Source organism: Arvicanthis niloticus, chromosome 5 (assembly GCF_011762505.2).
Source record: "Arvicanthis niloticus isolate mArvNil1 chromosome 5, mArvNil1.pat.X, whole genome shotgun sequence".
In the NCBI taxonomy this organism is placed as follows: Eukaryota; Metazoa; Chordata; class Mammalia; order Rodentia; family Muridae; genus Arvicanthis; species Arvicanthis niloticus.
In genome coordinates, this window is record NC_047662.1 from 85,357,050 (window position 1) to 85,379,532 (window position 22,483).

The 22,483-nt window shown below is 43.1% G+C and overlaps 1 protein-coding gene across 3 annotated transcripts in view; it reads right to left on the reverse strand.

Moving 5' to 3' along the window:
* Positions 1-2,026: 2,026 nt before the first annotated feature.
* Positions 2,027-22,483, reverse strand: part of Kiaa1958 (KIAA1958 ortholog) — a 131,221-nt gene continuing 110,764 nt past the window's right edge. For all 3 annotated transcript variants that reach the window (XM_034502718.2, XM_076934883.1, XM_034502720.2), the window contains 2 exons: positions 17,947-18,119; positions 2,027-3,743 (listed from right to left, as the gene is read on the reverse strand). In XM_034502718.2, coding sequence (XP_034358609.1) covers positions 2,937-3,743; positions 17,947-18,119 — 980 coding nt within the window. In that variant the 3' untranslated portion in view covers positions 2,027-2,936. The remainder of the gene's footprint in view (positions 3,744-17,946; positions 18,120-22,483) is intronic.

Genomic DNA, 22,483 nt, shown 5'->3' on the forward strand with positions numbered 1-22,483 from the left:
ATTAATTAATGTAAGTTTTTTGGGACAGAGTTTCACTCTGTAGCCCAAGATGGCTTAAAACTCACTGGGTCGCCTAGGTTAGCACTGAACGCATAGCAAACCTGCTGCCTCAGTTTCCTGAATGCTGAGATGTAAGCCACCAGGCCTAACTGTTAGAGCAATCAAAAGGTATTGTGGAATGATCTCACCTAAGATCCAGAGGTCCTCTCAGAACACAGATGCAGGGCTCAGAAGCGACTTGCATCTAGGTGAACTAGTGAAGAATTTCTTTTTTTTAGTGCTGGGAATGGAAGCCAAGGCCTTGCACATGCAAGGCAAGCATTCTGCCACTGAGCTGCTGCCCCAGCTCAAACTTAAAGATCTTGGTAACTATGCCAGCTATGAAGCACAGAAACCCAAAGGTGAGTGGAGAACAGCTGTAGCTTGCTGCATCCCTTCTCCTGTGGAGATGGCACAGACCTGACCGAAAGGACAGAGTAACTGCTTCATCTGAACCTCAGCCACAAGCTCTCTGGCCTCCACAGCATGGCCATCCGTGCAGACAGTTACTCTGCCATGCCAGTGGGCTCACCCAGCTTTACCACACGTTGATTTAAAGCGTGTTTCACATGAACACATCTGTACAAGTAACAAAGCCGTACACGACATATTATAGTCCTTGAAGCATGTGTGTTACTCCCATGACCTGGGGAGGCCTAACTCAGAAGACTTCTCATCCCATCAGGTGTATGTGAAGATCTGACCCCTGAGTTTTAGTATCATTGTTCACTTCTGAATTCTGAGAATTTACAATGTATCAAATAGGTGATAGGCAGCTAAGGCAGAACTGGTTATGATGTGCTGAGCTACAGTTAACAGGAAGACTAACAGCCTAGCTCAGTTAGTGCTACTTCTGGAAATGTTGAAAAGATCCTGGCATACCTAATGGCAACATTTTGAAGCAATCTAAAATAAAACTGAAGGGGGTTAGTACTTGAGCTGGAAGCTTTGCAACTTGGCTATACAAGTCACACCTCCATCCTTCCTGCAGAGCTGACAAATGACTCTGCTTTCCAGAAACAAAATACCCTTTGGGTGTTTAGTAAACTAAAGAAGACTGACCTGATGTTTTGTGTCTCTCTCTTCTTCTCCCCAACCTCCTCCCCCCCCCCCCCCCCCCAGTCTGGGTTTCTTTGTGTAGCTCTGGCTGTCTGGGCACTAGCTCTGTAGACTAGGCTGGCCTTAAGAGAGATCCACCTGCCTTAGCCTCCCAAGTACTGGGATTAAAGGTGTGTGCTACCTCACCTGGCTTCTCTATCTCTTCTAAACCAAAACCTAAAATCACAAGTGGAAAACACTACAGACCAAAGCATGGGATCAAGTTAGAACACTGATTATCAGTTACCTGTTATTTACACTCAGAGGGAGATAGTAAAACTTATCACTACCCAGGGAAAGTCACCTAGTACACAGAACTAGACATGTAGTCACTAGAAAGGGAACAACATGAGACCTTAAGGCAGCACTGGCTGAGTCTTCTCTGGTAGAGTCACGTACTTCAGTGACTAGTGAGAGACTTTAAAACAATGGTTTTAAGTAAATACTAAAACAATGCTTTGAAAAACATAACTAATCTAAAGATTTGTGCAATATGAATGTGCATTGGGTTTAATTCAGGACTAGAAAGCATCCATAGGAACATAATGGTACAATTAAAGCAGTCTTTCCTGGAATAGAAAATAGAGTAGAAATCACGACTATTAGTTAGCACTCTTTGGGCTCCTTTTTAAAAACATGTATTCACAGTAGTTGCTAGAAAAGTCTGCTTTTTAAGTAACACATGGTCAGGTTGACTTTTATTAATGTGAAATGATTTTTTAAATGCATGAATAACCTACAGTGATGCTCTGATCCAGTAACTATGTCCCTGTGTTGGGCTTGCTTTCCTGGCAGGCTGCCTAACTCAGTGACGCTAGCATAGTGCCAGCCTACAGGATTCCCAGGGTCCTTACAACGCCCTGGGGAGTGTTTTCCTTGCGGCTTACTCTGTTGATTCTCCTAGGCATGCATCATCGCTGCTAGCCTCACAGATCCCGGGACTCCTGCCAACACAACTGCGAGGCCTAAAAAGCAGATTAAACAACAAAACAAACAAAACGAAGTTGGAACAGAAGTGTTCTCAAAGGAGAACTGGACAGATGCAGGCACTTCTGCTTAGGAGGTTCTCACACCTGGGTCACAGGGGGCTTTCCAAGGCCACCCTTCGCTAACTACAACTCCTCACGGTGCACACACTGCACACGGTGTCTCTGACACACCCTCTCAGAGAACTGGTCTTCCTTTCACTAAACTGCCTCTATGGACAGCACAGCAAAAATGAACCTTTTATCTCGGTGAGCACTCCGCTGCCCTGGCAGAGCATCCACCAACAAAGGGTGCTGAGTGCAAGTTTACTCTACTATGTCTGCCTCTCCTGCTCTAGCTCCCTATGTGAGAAAAAAAAACAAAAAACAAACAAACAAACAAACAAAAAAAACAAAAGCCCAACACAGTGTAAATAATTCTATACCACTCTAAAGCTACTGGGCTACTGGGATATTTTTAAGTAACTACGCAAAACATTTTTTTTCCTTTTCTTTTTTTGTTTTTCAAGAAAACCTGTGCTAAAAAGGCACTAGATAAAATGAATTTCTTCACTCTCGTATATAGTAATTTTATATTGTGTTATATTCTATGATTTAACAAGGTGTCACACATTTAGATAAACATCCAAATTATTCAGTCATCTTCTATCATGTAAAGTGAATCCCAAGTCTGAGGAACGGCTGGCTGCCATAGCGGAGGCCAGCTGGATCATGGATGGAGGCCATCAGCCTCTGTGGCTTCAGAACCTGCTTGCTGCCTGCAGACTTGCCTTGGCCACTGAGGAAACAGGACTGTGGCCTGGCCCTGAGGGCTCACTGGCAGCAGCTATGGGAGCCCAGTCGCCTGGAGACCTGAGTGAAGGAGACGAAGGTGAAGTTCTCACAGTTTTCTAGCTTGACTTTCCTGGCTAAATTTGGGACAATTCCCCGGAGGGACCGTAACCCCATTCTCTGCTCTTCATACCACACACTGCCCGTGTCTGTGGCCTCCTTCCGGGCTGTAAGGTAGAAGGGAGACTTGGCCTCCATTTGGGTGGGTGGCCGGTGGATGTACATGTACTTGTAGAGGAGGCAGTAAGGACACTGCTTGTGTCCCCTGGAGTGCTCATGGTAGATTTTCCCATGGCACACCCTAGTCGAACCACTCCGGCTCTCCCGTTTGACGCTGTCTGTCCGTGCAAAGTAGGGCTGGTTTTGTGGATCTTTGAGCAACTCGATGTCCCCATACATCAGATCCGCATGCTCCTGCAGTGTCCGCATATTCAGATACTGGCTGTTGTACTTGACCACTGTGGACAGGAGAGTAATTGGGCTGTCGTCCCCAAGGCACCCTGCCTGCCACATCTCCTCCTCATCAGACAGGGAGAAGTAGACGATATTGCGTGACCGGGCACCCGACATCCCTGCCTTGCTCAGGACCCACAGCTTCTCCTTGAGTTTCTTGGTGGAAGAGCTGAAGGTGCTGCTGGTGATGGAAAAGCCCACACCTGCGTTCTTCAGGATGCGGTCCAGGCCGCGGCGAATGGCATGAAGTGAGGTAGCCAGGAAGTCTGAGCCATCGCTCTTCTTGACAGTGACGTAGAAGTTCTCAAGCAGCTCGTTCAACTTCGCAGCAGGGATCTTAAAGGAGACGGACACTGAGGTCATAATCTGAGGACACCCAAACAGCCGGCCCTCTTTCCCACTCCCCACTAGAGGCTGCACTATGGAGAGGACAGTCTCTTGACCTCTAGAGGATCGAACTCTTCATGCAATATAGTAAAACAGTGAATTTTACACTGGATGATCTAGGTTTTATCAGTAAAGCAAGCATACAGGCAGCACTGTCTCCTAGTGTAGAAGAAACACTCATGGTGGACATGGCCGCGAGTTCCCAAGGGCTGGAGGGAACAACGACTACACACCCCTTACAAACTGTCTCAAGCATATACATGCATACAGATTACGAAGGTGACTGGCCTTTTGTAACACTGACCTTCCTCTCGGGAAGGTTCTTTCTTTCTGCTTGCAAACCATTTGCATTCCTCTCCTTTAGTAAGGTCAGGCATCCTCTGTAAAGGAGTCTGTAACTTGACCTCTGACTCATCCCAGCATAATGTCCTTGATGCCTGCCCATACTGTTTGGTACACACTACTAAGCATGGGCTTCATGGGAAGAGAAACTTAATTAACTTTCTTAACACAGAAATGTCCTGCTCCATGATCTTCCCCTTGGATTTATCTGACTACATCCTAACATACCTCTACTTAATAATCAATACACTTTCAATATCAGTCTTCTGAGTTTGACTCATAAGAAATCTTTGTGTTCAAAGCTGCTTTGGAGCTTATTCACACAGAAAGCATGTCTGACTTTGTAGTTTTTGTGTATCAACATTTGTGACTTACACACACACACACACACACACACACACACACACACACACTTTCTGAGGTGAGGTTTCTCTGTGTAGCTCTGGCTGTCCTAGAACTCATCCTGTAGAACAGGCAGTCCTTGATCTCAGAGATCTGCCTGCTCTGCCTTCCGAGCGCTGGTATTAAAGGTGTGTGCCACCACCACCTGGCAAAAATAAATCTTTGAAAAAGTAATATCCATGAAAAATTCAATTTAAAAACAAAAATTGACTAAACTACAATTAGATAAAAATATATTCTATTTTATTAATAATTAATATTATATTATTTTTAAATATACTCTGATAACATAAACTAGAATAATTTGTTAGAAAACTTTATTCTCAGTAAGCAAACTGATTATATAACCCAAAAGTTAGAAAAGTAAATCAAATTCATAAATAGTAAAACGAGTCAATAAAAACAATAGTCTACATTAATAAAGGATGAGGGGAAAACATCCACCTTTGAAAAGACCTATCAAGTTAACCAAATCCTGTCAAGTCAGACGGAAAGAGAAGAAGCAGAGAGGTGGACTTCAGAATATTAGGAACCAGAAGGGCAACATAAAGTGAGAGAAAAGAACACAAAAGAACACTGCATGCTTCGTGTGCATTAGTTTGAAAATCTGTATCATCTGAATGATTTTATTTTCAAAGTTTTGTTTAGTGTGCATGATTCTGTGTGTGTGCATGTGTGCATGTGTGTGTGCATGTGTGTGTGTTATACCTGCATGTATGTGGCCATGTAAGCCGCTACACTTGTATGATCTTACTCAGTCTTACTGTAGGGCCAGGAATTAAATCAAATGCCTCCTATATGCTGGGCAAGCATTTGACTACTGAACTACCAATTCTTTTGGATATAAACAGTTTAATCATATGGAAAAAATCACAAGGCTCTCCATTCTTATCTGACCCACATCTATATAGAACATAAACAGCCAAGATGTATGAATGCAACCCTACACACAGGCACCTTTCATGCTGCACAGAACTATGCTGGAGAAGGTATCTTCAGATTAATAGAATACCAAGAAAGCAACGGCTGGGCTGGGGAGATGGCTCAGCAGGGCAAAGTGCTCCTCATACAGGCCTGATGGCCTGCTAAGTCCCAGACTCATGCATGTGGTAGCATAGGTTGGGATGCAGCACCCCTCTAGTAAGATGGGAGGCAGAGACAGGAGAACTGGCTGCAGTGCCCAGGCCGTCCAGCCCAGAGGACTGAGCCAGCAGAAACAAGAGACCCTGCCTCAGAAAAAAGGCAGAAGGCAAGAACTGACTTCCACAAGCTGCTCTTTGACTATCATATATACACCATGGTATGTACATGTGCACACGCACACAGACAACACAATAAACAAATATTAAAGAGCGTGTGCAAGTAAGTTCTGTGCAGCATGGTACCTTGTAAGACACCGATTGCCTGACTATTACATCACAGTCAAGATGACAGTAGAGTCACACTGCATCACAAGTGCCATTATTACAGTGTATGGATGATCCATACATGCATGAACACTGACATGGGATGGAGAAAAACAGGTCTCTGAGAAATACTGAAAAATTATTTTAAAGATGTGATATCTACTTTAAACTTTTTAGGACTGAATTTAAACTGATGTTGCAAGAAATCCGCTTAATAAAAATATTTTGCAGGCAAGAACTATAAAAATAGACCCACAATGAAAACTGGACTTCTTATAAAGTTAGAGGCAGGATGGCATGCTGAACTGAAAAAGAAAGGAAGGACATAAAAGGTCGTTTTCTGACAACTGGGCAGATCTGTTAGTGCAACAGATCAGAGTAGCTGTGTACAAAGCGTAAGACTTTCTTTTTACTTATTTATTTTTATTTTGTGTGCACTGGTGTTTTGCCTGCATGCATGTCTGTGTGAGGGTGTCGGATCTTGGATTTACAGACAGCTCTGAGCTGCCATGTGGGTGCTGGGAATAGAACCTGTGTGCTTGAGGAGAGCAGCCAGTGCTCCTGACCACCATCTCTGCAGCCCTGAGACCAGCTTTCTTATTAACAAGACTTTGTTAATTGGGATTCCTTTGGTTGTAGGAAAATAGTCAAACCTGAACTAACCTGGACCTTAAAGAATGTTACAGAATTAGGGGACTCCACGGACACTAGATGTTCTCTGCCCAGCCACAATCTCTTTTTCTCTGGCATAGGGAAACTAAAACTAAATGGAACTGTGCTCCACCCCAACAGGATGAGGAAAAAGAAGAGATGATAACACTGTGCATTGGGATGTAAGGACGCTGGACACTCGAATGCCCTGATGGGAACGGAAAACAACGCAGTTGCTTTAGAAACCACCTGCTCCGTCAGTCTAAGCCATCTACTCAAAAGGCCCGACAGTGTATGCCCAAACAACAAAAACGATGTATAAAGTTTTACTGTAGTGTTTTTCATAATGATCAAAGTGTGGAAAAAAAACTAAATGTCCACCAGTCGGTAATACGTAAATAAACAAAATGGGGCACATACATCTGCATGCTATTTTCCTCAGCAATAAAAAGAAATCCTGAAATGTTAGGCTAAACAAAGCTCACTTTTCCCACTTCAGACACAGAGAACAAATAAGTCTTGAAGGACAGTGACAATTCTACTAATCTGTAGAACCCAGAGTAAGCAGACTCACAGACAGAGGCAGATGGCAGGACAGTAGTTGCCAGGGCTGGAGCAAAGAGGAAATGAGAGATGTATTATTTTATATTATTTAGTGAGTACAGAGTTTCCATTTGGAAGGATGAACAAGTCCCAGGAATGAATAATTGTGATGAACACTGTGGGCACAATGGATGCTACGAAGCTGCACACTTAAACACTGACCATCATGGCAACGTATCAGAAGGGTGCAGCAGTGCACTTCTACCTGGTGAATAATCAAGAGTGTCTAACAGGAGCTGATGCCGGCCCAATGGGAGAGAATTACGCCTTCTGCTGTAAACCCAGCTGACGACTCATGGACCACTACTGTGACTTTCCTAAACCAGTGTAATGTCTAACCACGGTCTACATACTTATCCTTATAGCCACAGGTAAACAGGTATCTCTCATCCCTTATCAAAACAGCGTCTCTTTGCAGCAGATGAAGACCATCACAGAAATCCACAAACAAAATGGGAGACCTGCCTGTGGGGTCGCCAGCCCCAAGTGACACATTTACAATACAATCTCTGCCCTTTAGGCTCTGGGAACTTCATGGAAGAGGGCGAGGGAAGATTCTTAGAGCCAGAGGGCCGGGACGTGTGCTGTGAGATAAGTAGTATCTTCTTTCTATATAGGACAGTGAAGCTGTACCCATGAAATCTCAGAGATGGTCATCTAAAGGAGACTGTGGATGGAGGGGTCCTACAAGGTTCCACCCCCCAGAAGAAGAGCTATAGGCAACTAACGGCTGCAGAAAGAGGGACAGTCAGTCTGCTCCAGGGATGAGCCCCAAGACACATCAGTCCTAAACACATCCATGTAGAAGCAACACTAAACAAACTCAGCAGGTCGTGTGTGTGTGTGTGTGTGTGTGTGTGTGTGTGTGTGTGTGTGTGTGTGTGTGAAAGAAAGATACAGGGTTTGAGTCCATTTTATGAGACCAAATAGAATTTCCTAATATAGACACATAGAACACACACACACACACACACACACACACACACACACACACACCCCACAAAACAACAATTAGAAAAGAGGTCATGAATTTGAGATGGAGTTGCAGGGGATGAGAGGAATCACAGCAAGGGAGGGTGGAAATGATAAAAGCATAATACTTATTTGTGAAATCTCAAAAAAAAAAGTAGAAAAAAATGTACATTAAAAATAGTTCAAGTGTTCACTTTTATATTATGTATACTTTACCACAATTTTAAAAACTCAAGTAAGTTACTGGATGTGGTGGCACATGTCTTTAATCCCAACACTATGGAGGCAGCTCCCTCTGAACTCAAGGTCAGCCTGATGTACACAGCAAGTAGCACAGGCCAGTCAGGGATACACAGTAAGACATTGTCAAAAACAGAAAAGAAAAAATAAAGCAGCAAAAACTTTCTCCAGGCGGTGCTGCGGTTCAGAATGCTGAGATTACATGTGTGTGTCACCACGCTTTGCTAGGTAGCAGCTGTTAGTCACAGTCATCCTTACATGGCAGAAGCCAAGTTTATAAGCTGCTGCCAGCCTTTTCCCATATGACACAATTAGTTGACTCTCAATATTTGGAATAGAATTACTTCTTGCAGTGTCTTTTTAAGAGACTGGACACCTTGGTAATGGGAAATATGTGACAAGCAAACCAGTCTGGGCACAGGCCAGAATGAACTGGTTCTTCTGTTGCAAGTAATACACTCTGTGTGGGTAGATGCTTCTGGAATTGCCTTATTGTGATTGTATTTTGAAGTGTGTAGTATTTTGTGGGAACCAAGAAAAACTTCCGTATCTATGTGTGTGGAGTACTCCCGATACTTAGATTAAGTCATTGACTTGACACGTTCATCAGCACACAGGCTACAGCATCCACTCAGACTTCTTGCTGGTGTTGGGGACCCAGTCATGAACACGTGCAGCTCTCGCCTGTAAGGAGCTTTTGGACATCTGAGACAGCAGCGGGCAATCCTTGAAGACCGCTCCACTGGAAAGCACAGTGGCTAACCTTCCTCTTCAGCTGGACTAAGAGACTCCGGGGCACTAGAGCAGGTGTTTCTAGGACTTTGTAGGTAGCACCAATCCTGGGGTCCAGGACAAAGGGCTGAGGATGGAGTCCAATAGTTCAGTTGCTTACCCAGCATGCAGAAGCTCTGGCTTCTGTCCCCAGCGCCGCATATACCCGAAGTAGTGGCGCATGTCTGTGATGCCAGCACTCAGGAAGTGAAGGCAGGGGCTCAGAAATAGGGGAAAAAGTGGGGGGGGGGGGGAGGGCTCCCCTGCCCTGAATCCCTCAGCTGTAAATGAGAAACTTCTCACCCTGATGCCATTCCTTACCATTTCCTACATCAAGTGGCATCTTGTGTGGAATTTGGTCACAGCAACCAAAAACATAACTAACACAGAACCATAATGCAAATGCAAAAGTCATGGGACCCAGGTGATGGGGGGACGGAGTTTAGGAATGGTAGGGACAGAACTTGGGCCCATTCTGTGAGACCACATAGAATGTTTCCAAATACACTCACAGAAGAAAAGGCATTTTAGGTAAAAGAAAAGCAAGTTTGCCTGTGAGAGATGACACAAGAAAGGGCTGCAGCTGTGTCCCTGGCCCCGAGCAGTACAGCACGGGGAGTCGGCCCACAGGCCTATAGGAATTGATATCAAAGGCAAAGGAAGCTCTAGAAGGTGGTTTTTCTTGCTGTTGTTTCTTTTGAATAGTTCTAGAAATTGGTTCATCTTATCTATGTTCCCCCATTTGGCACATGGTTGTTCGTAGAATCCTTTTTGGGTTTTGGTAAGGTTAATAGTAATATGCCCCCTGTTACTGCTTTTGGCATTTTATGTTCTTTTATATTCTCTAAGCTTAATCCCTTTTCTTTTCTTCCTTAAAAAGAGAAAACAAGACAGTGTCTCACTGTAAACTTCAGGCTGTCCTTGAACTCGAAATCATCCTGCCTCTGCCTCCACAGACTGGCAGCAGCAAGGCACAGGCCACCATACCCAGCTTTCCCCACTTTTCAGACATTACCTTACTGTATGCTATGTTCCAGAAGTCTTCTGGTCTTGCTTACAATTTATTATCTTGCCATCTGAGTCTAAAACTGTTTTTGTTTTTTGTTTTTTTTTGTTTTTTTGTTTGTTTGTTTGTTTTTGTTTAGTTTCTTTGGGACAGCGTGTTTGAAGTAGGCCTGGGAAGAATGGAACTCACTCCGTGACTGAGGCTGACCTTGACCTTCTGCCTCTATTTCCCAAGTGCTGAAACTCATGTGTGCCACCAGGCTCAACCCAGGCCTGCTTTTTAAGTTATTTCAACATCATATTTATTGACTGATTTATAGCTTTTATATTTGTATTTTACTTCATAACATAAGCATTTAGAGTTAACCCACATTTTTCCTAGAAATACTGCTTTTGCTGCATTTTTTTACTCCTCAGTATTTGATTTTTAAGATATATACCTTCATGTGGGGGGTGGGGGTGGGGTTGAGACAGAGCTTCTGTGTGTTGTCCTGGCCCTCTCGGAATTCCTTGGTAGACCAGACTGGGCTCAAACTCAGGGATCCGTCTGCCTCTGCCTCCCGAGTGCTGTGATCACAGGTGTGTGCCACACTACCTGGCTTATTATTTAATTTATACGACATTTGGGGAGCAGGCTCAGGATTGATGCACCATTACATGAAAATGTAAATGCCAGGATGAGCACTATGCATTACTGGTCAGCACAGTCCCAGGTCCAGAGGCAGCACGGCATGGGCGGCATCCTTTGGTGCCCGTAATAATGTGATAAGGATTACAGTTGAAGACACCACATACCTTAGTTGCCAGATACAAAGAAGTAAGTTTAAGACTGACCAGAAAACCTCTTCCCTGCTGGCTAGGCCTAATAATAAAATGTAATGTAATAAAACAAAAGGTAACACATTGGAGTTGGACAAGACAAACAGAAGGAAATGAGCCCAGGAGAAGGCACAAGAATCAGAGATCCTCTTACTTGCACACTCAGGAATCCCATAAAAACACAAAACTGTAAGTCATAACATACATGCAGGGGACCTGGTTCAGACCTGTGCGTGCTGCCACAGTCTTTGTATGGGCTTTGCTCAGGTTGATTTAGAGGGCCTTGCTTTCTTGACATTCTCCACCCCCTCTGGCTCTCACACTCTTTCTGCCTCTTCTGCAGGGTTCTCTGATCTCTGAGGGGAGAGATTTGATGGAGACGTTCCTAGGGCCGAGTGTTCCAAGGTCTCTTACTCTCTGCATAATGCCTGGGTGCAGGTCTCTGTGTTTATTCCCATCTGCTATAGGAGAAAGCCTCTTGGCAGATGGTCGAGCAAGGCAGTTATCTCTGTGTATAGCAGAATACCATTAGGAATCATTTTATTGATACCTTTGTTGTTGTTTTCAGAACAGGAGTATCTGGCCTTACCATAGGTCCCTGGGCTATCTAGTCTCTGATTCTTGGTCATCTGAGCAGTGTCAGTAAGGGTTCCATCCTGTGGCGTGAGCCTTACGTCAAATCAGGTACTGGATGGTCACTCCCACAAGCTTTGAGCCACTGTTGCACTTAGCAGGCAGGACACCACTGTGGATTAAGGGGTTTGTGACTAGTTCGGGGTGTGTGTGTGTGGTTTGCAGAATAACTTCCTATATGGAAGGAGTTAGAACATAGGGATGAAGCCTATATACATAGGCACTAGGTCAACTTCTCCATGTTCAGTGAGTTGTGCAGGTGTTGTCTTCAGTAATGAGTAATGAGAACAACCTATAGTCTTGGCTACAGCCTGGGTTGCTTCGGGACAAAAACTCAATTCCATATAAGCCATTTCAGTGCTAGAGGTTTCATTTGGTGACAGGAGGTGCAGCAGGGGCCCTGTCTCCCTCTTTTGGTGGTTTCCTTTAGATTGCCTTCATATATGTATAAATATTTTAGGGAGTATCTACTGTATTAGGTTTCCATGCTGCCCCTCAAATGGTCCTTAATTTTAGCTGTCTCTCCCTGTACTCCCTCCCTCATCCATTTCTCTCAGATTTTCTGACTTAGCAGCATACAGGTTTTTAATATACATCCTTACGGATTCTCTGGATTTCCTTGGTATCAGCTGTTATGCCCCTCTTTTCATTTCTAATTTTATTAGAATATTCCTTCTCCATCTTTTAGTTAATTTGGATAAACGTCTGCCAATCTTGTTTTCTCAAACGACCAATTCTTTGCCTTGCTGATTCTTTTTATTTGTTTCTCGCTTACTGATTTCAGCCCTGAGTTTCATTATTTCTTGCCATCTACTATTTTTGGGTGTGATTTCTTCATTTTGTTCTAGAGCTTTCAGTTGTGCTGTCAAGTAAGTAGTATGAGATCTTTCCTTACTCGCCTCTTGGAACCACCTTCACTATGTCCCCTAAGTTTGGGTATTATGTGTATTTGCTTTCATTCAATTCTAGAAACTAATTTCCTTCTTGATTTCTTGACCCAGTTTTCATTCAGTAGTGACTTGCCTGGCTCCTATGCACTCGTAAGCTCTCTGTTGTCTCTGCTGTGGCTGATAGCCAGCTTTTGTATGTGGTGGTCAGATAGGATGCAGGGCATTGTTTCCATCACCTTGTGTTTGTTGAGAATTGCTTTGTGTCTGAATATGTGGTCAGTTTTGGAGAAAGTTTTGTGTGTACTGAAAAGAAGGCATACTCTTTTGTGTTTGGGTGAAATGTTTTGTAAATACCTGTTAGGTCCATTTTCTTTATATCAACAGTTAGCTCCAGCATCTCTCTGTGTCTGTCTGGATGACGTATCTATTGTGTAAGGTTCAATGTGTGACTTAAGCTGTAGTAGTGTTTCTTCTATAAACTTGATTGTCCTTCTGTTTGTGGCACAGATGTTAAGAATTGTAATGTCTTGGTGTTTCCTGCTGGATTTTTTTCTTTGATGAGTATGTAGAGTCCTTCCCTATCTCTGCTGATTAGTATCGGTTTGAAGTCTATTCTGTCGGATGTTAAAATGGCTACATCATATTGCTTCTTAGGCCCATTTGCTTAGAATATCTTTTTCCATCCTTTTATCGTGAAGTGATGTCTATCCTTCATATTAAGGTGTTTCTTGGATGCAACAGAAGAATAGACCCTGGTTTCACATTATTCCAGTTTGTTGTGTCTTTTTACTGGGGAGTTAAGACCATCGATGTTGAGAGATATCAATAACCAATGACTGTTGTTTCCTGTTACATTGTTGTTGGTGGTGGTGGTAGTTGTGGTGTGTGTGTGTGTGTGTGTGTGTGTGTGCTTCCCTCCTTTTTATTTGCAGGTGTGGGATTATTTATTCCTTGTTTTTTCTTGAGTGCGGTTACCTTTATAAATTGAAGTCTTCCTTCTAGCACCTTCTGTAAGGCTGAATCTGTAGATTGACATTGCTAAAGTTTGGTTTTTATCATAGACTGTCTTGTTTCATCCATCTATTGTGATTGAAAACTTTGCTGGGTATGTGGTCTCTTAGAGTCTGTAGAACATCTGCCCAGGCCTGGAGAAGTCAGGTGTGACTCTAAGAGTCTGCCTTCTCATGTCTCCCTTGCAGCTCCTACTACCCTCTGTCCTGTACCTTTAGTGATTTGATTGTTATGTGCTGATAGGATTCTCCTCTCTGGTCTAATCTATCTGGTGTTCTCTATGCTCCTTGTACCATGATAAGCATCTCCCTTCTTTAGGCTAGGCAAACTTTAATTCTAAGATTTTGTTGAAAATACTTTCTGTGCCTTTAACCTGGGAATCTTCTCCTTCCTTTATTCCTATTATTCTTAGATTTGGTCTTTTCAAAGTGTCCCAGATTTCCTGGATGTTTTGTGCCAGTTTTTTTAGAAGTTAACTTTTTTTTTTTTTTTTTTGGCGGCATGGGTATCCATTTCTTCTATTTTTGCCTTCAGTGCCTGAGATTCTCTCTTCCATCTCTTGCATTCTGCTGATGAGGCTTGCCTCTGATGTTATTGTTCTAGACTCTGAAGTTTTCACTTGTAGATTTCCCTTGGTTTGGGTTTTCTTTATTGATTCTATTTCCACTTTCAGGTCTTGAACTGTTTGATTCATTTCCTTCCACTGTTTGTGCGTTCATTGATTTCTTTAAGGGAATTATTAATTTCCTCTTTAAGGAGCTCTACCATCTTTTTAAAGGCTGTTTTGCAGTCTTTTTCTTGTGCTCCAGCTATGCTGCAGTACTCAGGGCGTGCCGTGATAGGACTGATGGGCTACAGCAGAGACATATTGTCCTGGCTGCTATGTGTTTTTACGCTGGTGTCTAGGCATCTGGGATTGAGAAGATTATAATTCTAGGTGCTGTTATCGGGTCTTGTTTTTGTTGGGGTGGTTGTTTTGTTCCTTGGTTTCTGTTGCCCTAAGATGGTTCTCAAGAGAGTGTGGTGGCTGTGTGTTGCCTGGTAGAAAATCCTTCTGGGATCTGGATAGCAGTGGATAGCCACTGTTGGGTTTCCAGGTAAAATCTGTTTCTGGATATTGGGAGCTGACACTTAGGAATGGAGATGGCCTGGGGGAAAGGATGAGGGGGTTCACAGGAGGTAGGAAAACAGGAGGTTCAATCAGGATCTGCTTAGTCTCCTGGGAATGGGATCAGAGAGTGAGGCTAGAGACTGGACTTGGAGTGGAAGGAGAGGGAAGACCTACAGCTCCCCTGCTCAGTGTCTGTGGGTCCCCCAAGGTGTCTGCTGAAGCTGGGGGTTGGGATAAAGCAATGGGGGGTGAGGAAGGCTGGCAGGAGATCTGTGTGAACCACTGGAGATGAAGGTAGAGGGGGAAGGAAGACTACAACAGGTAGTCTGTGGCAGACCTGGGGATGAGACTAGGGAATTGCACTGGGGGGGGGGGGGAGCGGTAAAGACCTGCAGGTAGCCTGCCTGCTCCCCCAGGAGTCACATTCTACAAATCCTAAACTGTGATGTAATTTTCACCTGGTTCATGATATGTTACAATTTCCTTTGTGGTTTCTTCTTGATAACTCCCCGAAATCAGGGCCTTTTTAGTTAGTGATCTGTAACTACTGTACTTTAGTTCTGTTGTAGACAGGAACACACTAAAATGTCAATATACTAATCAAGACTCTGTCACTGAGAGCTTCTTTCTTGGCTGATGGGACTCCCTCTACTGCCATGTCTGTTGATGTCTTTGCAGTTATAAAATACAGTGCCCTCTCCCCTTCTCCACTGCTTGGTTTTTGAGACAAAGTTTCTCCGTGTAACAATCCTGGCTGTCCTGGAACTCACTCTGTAGACCAGGCTGGAGATCCACCTGCCTTTGCCTCCTGAGCGCTGGGATTAAAGGTGTGTGCTATTACCACCTGGCTAGTTTTTTGTTTTTTGTTTTTGTTTTTTTTCCCCCCAGAGAGAAAGAAGAGGAGGCAAGGAGAAAGGAAGTGTGGGGAGAGTGGGGAGGAAGAGAGGAGGGTAAGGAGGAAGAACAAGACAGGCGGAGAGCAGAGAGGAGAGGCAGTGTAATACTTTAGGTGGGCAGGTTTCTTTCAGTTAGTTATGAATGCTATCCCTTGTCTGTCTTGTGGACTGGCTAATGCAGAGCTGGTTTTGCCCAGTTTCTTCTTTTCTGGATCATTTCACTACTTATTGTTCCATTTTATCTTGTTACTGTTTTGTTTAGAAAGTCAATGAGATTCCATAGAAGATTTAAAGCACCTCTTATTTACCTAGTAGCCTTCTCCCCAGTACTTCCCTCCCCTTTGTGATGGACCACATTCCCAGATGGCCTCTCCCTTTTCGATGAAGGCCAAATGTCTCTCTATGTGTGGGTCTGCTGCTGCTGAATTCCTTCATCTCTGAACGTCTCAAAAGTCAGTGATGCATCTTCTGAAAGGCATCTCCACTGTGGATACTGAAATTACTCTCCTTTCAATAATGAAGACATTTGTCCCAATATCTTTTCAGCTGTCTGGTTTCTAATAACGAATCTTTCAGCCTTACTTTTGACTCTGTAGGTAATCTCTCCTTTTGTTCTAGCTGTTCTTAAGTTTCTTTTTATTGCTGGGTAAGAGCATGGTTATGATATATTTGTACAGTTCTTCTCTTCTATTTCTTTTTGAGATTCCTTTACATATTTCTTTTATTTTCAATTATGTGTCTCTGTGTGGATATATTCAAGTTAGTGCAGCTATCTGCAAAATCCAGAAGAGTGCATTGACCCTAGAACTGGAGTTACAACTTACAAGTGTGTAACCCAATTATGTGTGCTGGGAACTGGACTCAGGTCCTTTGCAAGTGCAGTGCCTGCTATTAACCTCTGAGCCATCTCTACAGCCCCCTACCCACTTGTTTATTTTTTTTTTTGTTTGTTTGTTTTTAGAAACAGAGTCTTGAAATGTAGTTCATCCTGACTCCCTGAGGTCTAGAAGTGACTGCCACCTGCATAGACTTGATTCACTATTTAAGGGATATAGTTTCTAGGTTTTTGCATGTTTGGCAATTTTTCATTAAATGCCAGACACTATGAACTTTGACGTTTATTTTATGTGTAGAGATGTTTTGCCTGCATGTATGCCTATGCACCACCTGATGCATGTGGTGCCTGTGGAGGCCAGAAGAGGGCACCAGATCCTCTGGAACTGGAGTTACAGATGGTTTTGATCATGCTGGGAACTGAACTCAGGTCCTCAGCAAGAGTGGCAGATACTCTTACTGGTACGCCACTCTCTAACCCTGGTATTGATTCTTGAAACAAGCACCTATTTAGCTGATCTTAATTTGCCAAAATCCCTTGGTGCCTACATTTTGAATGTTTCCCTGAAAAGATCATTAACATATGACTCTGGTGGCAACCAGAGCCTGCTGTTTACCATACAACCAATCAATCCCCCTGTCTCTGACGTATGTGTGTTTCTGTGTGTGCATATATATGAGGTAGTGCATGCATGTGGAGGCCATAGGGAGATAATAGACATCTTCCTGAATTATGTTTCCATCTTACTTTTTGAAGCAGGGTCTCTCATTGAACTTGGAGCTCACTGACTCAGCTCAATGAATCACATTTACAAAGTGACTGGGGACCAAGGATACGAGATAACTATTTTGTTTATGACTTCCAATTATTCTCTCTAAAGTATCATTCATTTTTATTATGTTTCTTCCTGCTTGAAGAACTCTGAGTCCTTTCTGCCTGACCCTAGAAACTTTCAGCTCTTACAATCAGATCCTGCAGTACAGAAAACCAAGAGACTTCAGTGATTTCCCAGTGTTTACAAGACCCCGAGTTTGCAGTGGTGTTGGTGACATATGCCTTTAATCCCAGCACTAGGGAGGCAGAGGCAGGCAGATCTCTGTGAGTTTAAGGCCAGCCTGGTCTACAGAGTGAGTTCCAGGATAGCCAGGGCTACACAGAGAAACCCTGTCTCAAAAAATCCGAACCAAATCAAACCAAACCAAAACAAAACAAAACTAAGACCCTGAACTTGTTGCTTTAGAGTCCTCCATGTCCAGTGCTTCAGTCTAGCTGGACCACAGCAAGTGGCTCCGCCCTCATTCTCTTTCTGACATAATCTGTTCTGACCTCCCTCCTTCTAATTCTACCAACTCCAACCTCTTCCTGGAAACTCAGCTGGGCTTACTCTCCTCAATATTTTAGCAGACATACATTCATTAAAACTCTTTAAATTCCACTTGGATCTGTGGATAATTTTCTTTGCATTTCATGTTCCTTCACCTAGGTTCCCCACTGTAGTGAGAACAGTGGCTGGCACCTGAAGCTCAGTGCAGCTAAAAGAAGTAGCAAACTTCCGAATCCCTTACCTTGGTGATGTCCGTGTGGTCTTTGAGCCCGTTGGTCATGCACCAGTAGCGCCACACATTTAGGGCGTACCTCGTGGCTTTGGTGGTGTTTGGGCTCACTGCACTGGTACACAGACCATTCAAGTCATCATTAATATTAAATACAGGAAATTTGTTGAGCTTAGTAGAATACGCTAGAAATAAAAACAATAGAGACATTAATGTGCCATCCCCTTCTTTAGTGAGTTTCATCCTGGGGTGATATTCAATAACAAACAACTCCAAAAAAGACAGTAAAGAAATGAAATTTCTAGCCATTTCTAGTGGTGGGGCACACCTCTAATTCCAGCACTCAGGAGGCAAGTAGCTCTCTATGCCCACAAGGACAGCCTAGTCTACATAGTAAATTCCAGGACAGCCAGGGCTACACAGTGAGATCCTGTCTCCAAAACCTATTTATATGTATGAGAATTTATCTAACCCTAATCATATTGCCATGTGCACTGGCTAACACACTTACAAACATTTCAATAACAGGATGGAATTAATACTAGAACATTCTAAACTTTCTTTCTTTTTTTTTTTTTTTTTTTTTTTTAAGATGTATTTATTCACTTAGTTTGAATGTGTACATTCTTGCTGTCTTCAGATACACCAGAAGAGGGCATCAGATCCCATTACAGATGGTTGTGAGCCACCAGGTGGTTGCTGGGAATTGAACTCAGAACCTCTGGAAGAGCAGTCAGTGCTCTTAACCTCTGAGCCATCTCTCCAGCCCCCACTCTAAACTTATCATTAAGAAAAAAAAATAGCATTTCCTCTAACAGTAGCAAAAGATGAGAAGAAAGGAAGAAAGATTTTTTAAAAAGATGAAAGGAAGATTGAAAGAATCTTCAGTGCACAAAGAATATTCTTCCTTTGTTAGCACAGCTTAAGTTACTTGGTGCCATCAGAAGCAGCCTTGAACTAAGTAGAGCTAGCATATTCCTCTCAATCTCTTCCCCCAAGTAATGCCGTACACACACTTACAACCACAGGCACACATGGGAGAGTAGACTGATGTAAGCCTTGATTATGCAACCCCTGACCAGGTGAAATGGAAGCAGTGTTAAGGAAATGAGGGGTAAGCTCTCCTTCAGATGAGAAAGAAGACAGTTTAACTTGCCAAAAGAAAACCAAACCCATAATCACTAGCTGCCCTTTCCTTATACTCTAGAGGATGGTAAAAGCAAGTGTCCTTCTGCAGAATGCATATGCAAACACAGTCTGGCTAGGTCCTGGGAGGCAGCAGGATGATAAAGCTAGCGCAGTCTTTGAGTTAGTTCACCCTACCTAACCCACCTTGGTTTTCATGGCTGCCATGGAGGATCTCCTCTGGGGACCCAGAATCCTCTGGCACCCAGGAGGATCACTCATGTATGCATGCATGCATGCTTTCATCTGTGTGTGTGCCACACAATCAACACTCTTAAAGATTATTTATTTTAATGTGTATGGATGTTTGTCTGCATGCTATGTCTTTGTACCACATGTATGCCTAGTACCCGTGAAAGTCAGAAGAGGGACTGGATTCCCTGGGACTGGAGTTACAGATGATTGTAAGCTACCATATGGGTGCTGGAAATCGAACCTAGGTCCTGTAGAAGAGCAGCCAGTGCTCCTGACCACTGAGCTATCTCTCTAGCCCCTCAACACACTCATCAGTGTCAAGCTCTCTTCTAGAAGCTGTCTACATGTGAGAACCTCCCTTTTCCATGTTCCCACATATGCCTTCTCTTTCCTTAGGTATATGCTCTGATGGTGATGGTCATTATGCTCCTCAAAAACCTCACATCACTTTTGACAACTTGATCCTGCCCACAACCGTGGAACACACAAATTGCTCCATCATCCAGGTATGAGAGGAACAAGCAACACTGAGCACACACAAGCGCACACAAACGCACACGAGCACTGGCTGAAGCACCATGGAGCAATGCTCCTCTCACCACTTCCAAAAGTTGCAGGACTTTCTTGACATTAATAATGTGAACATCAATGGAAGCCTACTGTGTGCTGATTTTTAAAACTGGTGTGTAATCTGTGAACAAGTACACGATTAGACCTGGAAAGAGCACCAGACATCTCGGCAGCTTTTGTACACTCATCAGATGTATAGCACAGAGCCACCACTGTGCAAGAAGTGTGCTGCTGAAGCCATGAGGTAGTCACTGGTAGATCCAGGATCTAGACTTGAGTTTGATGGCACACACTGGCTATGACAGCAATGGCACCAGGTACCGTAGGGACACAATCTCAGTGACAATAATTTAGTAAGGACAAAAGTTGTCAGGAGCCACAATGGGACAAGCTAATAATTAGCAGATGATCATCCTGAAATGCTTGCCTCGGATTATTATATAATCTGCAACAAGTGTGCTCCATCCAGCAAGGCTGTGGAGATGTAATTTTAGGAAAGATTCCTGCTATTGATAAGCTTTTCCTATTATTATTATTATTATTATTATTATTAAACATATGTAACAATCACTAAGCAATAGCACACCCCTTTGTAGCAGATCTCTGCAGATCCACGAAGATGTACTGTCATGTAGTGATACTATATAGGCAAATGGATGACTTCTTACGTCTTTATGATGATCCTATAAGAATTCCTAAAATTATATCAATGATTATTAAGCTCTTTTATAATGGGACTGCTATTAGATCCCTCACACATAGTCAAAACTGCAATGAGAACTCTGCCAGTCTCCTGAGTGTCATCAGCTAATTGCCCCAGAGATATAGTAACCAGACTTTCTCCTGCTCAGAGCACATTCCAATAAGTTGTAAAACAATTAACCAAGGTCACTAAAAGGAAATTCACAATTTATTATAGGTACCAGGACAGAAGAGAAAATATTGCCTGGGTTTATCTATACAAAACTTCACTAATTTCTTAAGCTATAGTTTCAAACTTCCAGTGAACCTGTGGAGCTAGACAGGTGTCTAGCTAGATAATTACTCCTAATGGATATTCATGTAAACATTCTGTGTTGTAAACTTCTATTTCAATTTATTATTTGAATTTTGGTGTGAACTTGTGATGAACTTTGTAACATGTGATCACATACTCTGAATGATGTGTAAGTTCTGAAGACAAAGACAAAGAAGTAGTTAGGAGCCGTTTGTTCGTCCTTTCCTTTTCTCACCTCCACCCCGATCCTAGAATTTTTACTTTGTTAGAATCTTTTTCTTTTCCCTACTCAGGACTTTTCCACCTTTCCCCTCAGATAGCTGCATAGGATACCTTTTACACTTAAATAAATCTTTAGCAACTTTTTAAAAGTGTCTTTTCTTCCTTCAACTCGGATTAGCAGATGTAAGTTAGAGCCCAGCAGTTCCTGCTGAGATAGAACAAAGGCCACGTTGCCTAATCCTCTGCTGATAGGCTGCAGGTGTCAATCACCCTAGCCTGCAGTCTCTTACCCTCAGAAGTGTTTAGGACAGCACAAGGCTATTTACTTAACTCCTTGCTAGTTTTAGGGCTGAGATGCAGTTTCAGGCCACAGGATCGTGGATGGCAGGTCAGCTACAGTAGCATAGTAAGTGAACTTTTCTAACACAGGTAAGTAAAACTTTTATTACAGCAACCCTAAAAGTCTTGTAAGGCTCAAGACCTTACCCCAATCTCATAAGACCTGGGTCCTCTGAAAGATCAGCAGGTGCTCTGAATACACTAAGCCTTCTCTCAAGCCCTATGAGGGGAAACCTATTTATGAGAGCCTCAGCCACTTGCTACTGCTGGTTAAAATCCACTAGGACAGTCCTGTGTTCAAAATTACCTGCAGAAGTGAGTTCTGTCCAAATGCACCAAATGAGAACCCTCAAAAGGACTAAATTCCTACCAGTGACTCCTCATAACCTAGACTTGAATCTGAACAAGTGAGCACACAAATAAAACTGGTGTGTGCCAAGGCACGCAAGCACAGCAGAGGTCCCCCACTCCTACTGATCCCCGAAAGACAGTGAAAGGCACAAAACAGAAAAAACCCACCAATGTACCAGTGTATAACTGAGAACATGGCATCCTTATACAAAGATGAGCCATAGGAAAAATGGGAACATACTCAATACTATGCACAGATACGTAAGCACCACATACATACATATGACAAATACTATCTTCTTTCTGAGGATAGACAGAAGTCATGGGGCAAGAAGGTATTTCAAACTGCATGAGGAGGTGAGTACAGCATGTCCGAGAGCTAGGATGCTACTGTGTGCTGCAGAGAAATTGAGACCATCGGCTGTGTAGACCCAAGAAGAAACACTACCAACTATTCTAAAAAGGAAACACAGAACTACAGAAAAGAAGTTGAAAGAAGGAACAAAACCTGAAAGCAGTGGAACAGCAAACTTACAGTCAAGAAATGCCAAGACGACCTTGAAAAGGCAGGATTTTAAATACTAGCAAGAGAAAGTGGAGAATGACTGGTTTACATCAGAAATGAAAATTATCACTAGAGCTTACAAAGAAAGAAAGAACATGAACAACATGAGGCTGGCAGACCTAAAA